General features: G+C 44.5%; 2 protein-coding genes across 2 annotated transcripts in view; one reads left to right on the top strand and one right to left on the bottom strand.

Moving 5' to 3' along the window:
- LOC113203627 (cytochrome P450 4C1) overlaps positions 1 to 2,162 on the top strand; it is a gene marked incomplete in the record, with an annotated part of 3,664 nt that extends 1,502 nt beyond the window's left edge. Inside the window, 6 exon segments of the mRNA XM_052267561.1 lie at positions 101 to 227; positions 324 to 393; positions 612 to 712; positions 841 to 1,081; positions 1,313 to 1,492; positions 1,808 to 2,162. Of these exon segments, the coding sequence (XP_052123521.1) occupies positions 101 to 227; positions 324 to 393; positions 612 to 712; positions 841 to 1,081; positions 1,313 to 1,492; positions 1,808 to 1,965 (877 nt within the window).
- Positions 2,163 to 2,316: 154 nt separating this feature from the next.
- The window catches only part of LOC113203641 (uncharacterized), a 3,064-nt gene continuing 1,770 nt past the window's right edge, over positions 2,317 to 3,610 (bottom strand). Inside the window, exons 3-4 of the mRNA XM_026418422.2 lie at positions 3,059 to 3,232; positions 2,317 to 2,604 (exon numbers count right to left, since the gene is read on the bottom strand). Of these exons, the coding sequence (XP_026274207.1) occupies positions 2,425 to 2,604; positions 3,059 to 3,232 (354 nt within the window). The 3' untranslated portion in view covers positions 2,317 to 2,424. The remainder of the gene's footprint in view (positions 2,605 to 3,058; positions 3,233 to 3,610) is intronic.

The following is a 3,610-nucleotide window of genomic DNA, read 5'->3' as shown; positions in this document are numbered from 1 at the left end:
CGTCCGTTAATGAGTAAGCACAGTTTGGCTTTAAACAATAATTGAATGTGACTTTGTCACTGTTTTGTTCCGCGTAGTAAGACCCGTTGATGTTTAACAGCGCCACAGTTTCATTTCACCAACGCTCCATGAAGCCCTGGCTTCAAAGTGACCTCGTCTTCAACGTGTCGACCGAAGGCAAGACCTACAACGACGCCCTAAAAGTGATGCACGACTACACTAAGGAGGTAACAGTGATCACTTTCCACATTGTCTGTACTAAGGCTCGCCCCTCGCCTATCTGAGAGTCGAAACTCATGGCTTCCCTGTGTTTGAATCTTAAGGTCATCGAGAGCAGGCGCAAAGAGCGGGAAATTCGACGGAACAGTTTGTCTGTGACTGAGAAGGACTTGGGTAAGCCACCTCACGCCCCGCCACGCCACCCCCAAGTTCGTACCACACTTGTGCGCTGCACTGTAAATGTAAAAGAACAATTTTGTTCCTAAAAAATTTACACAATTTGTCCAAATTTAGAAACAATTTGCACGGAAACGTTGCCTTTTAAGAAACAAAAGTGTCTATTTACATTGAGAGTGTATGTAAGACCCTAAAATAATCGATTTTATTTCCAGGTATGAAGAAGAGAGTGGCATTCCTTGACCAATTGCTGGAAGCCAACGACTCGCTGCTCGACAAGGACATCCAGGAAGAGGTCGACACGTTCATGTTTGAGGTAAGAACTACAGCTTACAGCTCAGAGGGTAGGGTCAATGAGTTACATTCGTGTCCAGCCGCAGAGCTGCGTCCTACAACTTGCGCGTGCTTGCCAAACGTTCTTGTATAACACGTACTACCGTGCAGGGTCACGACACGACGGCCGCCGCCCTCTCCTTCATCCTGTACAACGTGGCCGCCAACCCCGAGGTGCAGGAGCAGCTGGTGCAGGAGATGCACGACCTCTTCGGAGACTCGGACCGGCCGGCCTCGTCACAGGACCTGCAGAACATGCGCTACACCGAGCGGGTGATCAAGGAGACTCTGCGCCTGTACCCCAGCGTGCCGCTCTTCGCCCGCCTCGTAAAGGAGGACCTCCCCGTCTCAGGTACCTGCACTGACCACTTTGCTTGCTATACCTTAAATGTATTTTGATACGGTGAATGTTTTAATTTACATTTACATCCAGAGTGCGTTTGTTTCCCTCTTATCTTGCCTGAAGTCCCTCCCTTCAGTTGAAGGCCACTTCAGCCTAATCAGCATTTTATTCACGGTACCAAAGTACGAATGGTACTTGAAGTTTTCTTTGTCACATATGCCCCATCATTGAACTCCGCAGGTGGCTACGTCATCCCGGCCGGTGCCAACGTGACAATCAGTTGCCTCCAGATGGGTCGCGACCCGGTGCAGTGGCCCGACCCGGAGAAGTTCGACCCCGACAGGTTCCTCCCGGAGAACTCCGCGGGAAGGCACCCCTACGCGTACGTGCCCTTCTCAGCGGGGCCAAGAAACTGCGTCGGTACGTACTAGAGATCCGGGAGCATATTGACCGTTTAGGCCTATTCTACCCAGAAACGTTGCATCCACTCGAGATCTATACGACGTCGCATAAACGTTAATATCTATTTTTTTAAAAAGAGATTGTCCTCTTATTCACTCAAAATTCAGTTATAGTGTAAATTTTAAATATGTGGCCAACCGAGATACATTTATCATGACCATGAAAAAGTACTCCGGTCTAAAAGTGACGTGAATGAAACACCACATAGTACACCACGCCTTGCATACACATTGTGTCACGGTTTAACCAAACGTTTCTTTCTTTTTTTTCCAGGACAAAAGTTTGCCATGATGGAGATGAAGTCCACCGTTTCAAAAGTTGTCCGACACTGTAAACTGGATTTGCCGAGTCCAGGGTACAAACCCAAGGTCGAAGGAAGGGTCATTCTCAAGTCGATTGAAGGAGTGCTTTTAAAGATCTCACCCCGATAGAAACCTTGTTTAAGTATTGCATGTAAATTATTTATTGACTATTATTTTAGGTTGTATTAGTGGCGGTTTATAATTAATTTATTTATCTTTACTTGACTCTCAATAATTCATGTCCGCATCGTATGAAATAATTTTGCTTATTTAATTTTATTGTATCATAAGAAATAAACATAGTTTTTCATAAAAGCCTCTAAAAATGAGAGTTCATCCCTACAGTATTATAAAATGCGCTAGGCATATACCAATGTCGGCATCAACACATTATTCAATTGTGCATGTGCTGCTGTATGGGGTTGTCGTTTAAAACAAGTAACTAACACTGGGATAGGTTAAAATACACAAAAACGGCCGTCATGTCATCAGACAAGATTTAATAAAAACCATTCCTTTTCATACCAGGTGACCCAGTGAAACAGACTTTTTCCTGCTATCACAAGGAGTTGCACGGCAGCACACGGTTTAGCCCTTGTGTGCTTGTTTCGGTCGTGGGATCGTGTGAGCCTCAAAAGACGCACAAAAGTCAGCGGTCGGGGACTTGATCTTTCCGTAGGCAATATGGGCGCGCCAGTGCCCGTATGGCATTATGGGAACATTAGGGAATGACCAGTTCACCGGCTGATTATCTACAATGTACACGCCCTGATAATAGAAAAACATACGCCATTAGAACTAGAACATAACACTACTTAATCGGCCAATATAGGCCACGTGCAAAGGGTAGTTCAGCCTATTTACAGCGGAAGTAGAAGAAGAACAAACTCACTGATTTTGCTGTTTCCTGTTACCGTAATGGCTCTGGTGCTGATCACTTGTCCCGAAGGACTTCCGGGTGTGGAATGTTACATCAGTTTCTATCCTCTATGAGCAGTTATTTAAGAGCCAAAGTGCCATGATTTTACTCCTCGTGTCAAATTAGCAGAAACAGCAGGCCAGTCGAGTTCGTTTTCTCTTCCGTTTTAAATAGCGTCAAATACCCTTTTAATACAGAGGAAAAGAAACCACTATAAAATGTGAACCATAACTAAGAATTTGCGGAACTGTTCACTCGATGTTTTCTAAGCGATCACTTTCAAAATTATCTAGTGGTACTTGCCGGCTTAACAAGACATGATGGGCTGTTGACAAACGCCTCGCCAATCATGACTCGGGCAAAGTCAGGTATATTGTCTCGTAATGCAGAGCAGCCTTTTGCAGGGAAATTGAAGACGAAAGCGTTGTTGATCCATCCTCGGTCGTCGGAAGAACGCGAGTCGAGGCGAAAGCGTGACTGATATCAAACCAGAAACTTAGAGTAAATGCCATCCCTGATTTAAGAGTTCTTTTAGTAGTTTCTAAACCTTTAAGTACTCACTGTGGAAAAAATATGGGCAACATGATGTGTGTAGTAAAATTACCATTTGAAATTGTAAAGTTACAAGTACTCTGTGTCGACTAAGAATTCATTAGCGAGCAAGAATGCTCTGTCGTAAATTAACAATATATTTTGTAAATCGGAAATACAAAATATTTTGTAAATTTACGAAGATATTTTGTCACAGTGCCTCGTATCACTTTTGCTGAACACTAAAGGTCACTCGCTCCGCAATAAGTGGAATTCGGCTAACCTGAGGTGGGAGGCATCCCAGGCTAAGCTGCGTTCATTGTG

This window comes from Frankliniella occidentalis, unplaced genomic scaffold (genome assembly GCF_000697945.3).
Source record: "Frankliniella occidentalis isolate FOCC.00 unplaced genomic scaffold, Focc_3.1 Scaffold4, whole genome shotgun sequence".
NCBI classification, from domain to species: domain Eukaryota; kingdom Metazoa; phylum Arthropoda; class Insecta; order Thysanoptera; family Thripidae; genus Frankliniella; species Frankliniella occidentalis.
This window is presented reverse-complemented; position numbering and strand designations above follow the sequence as displayed.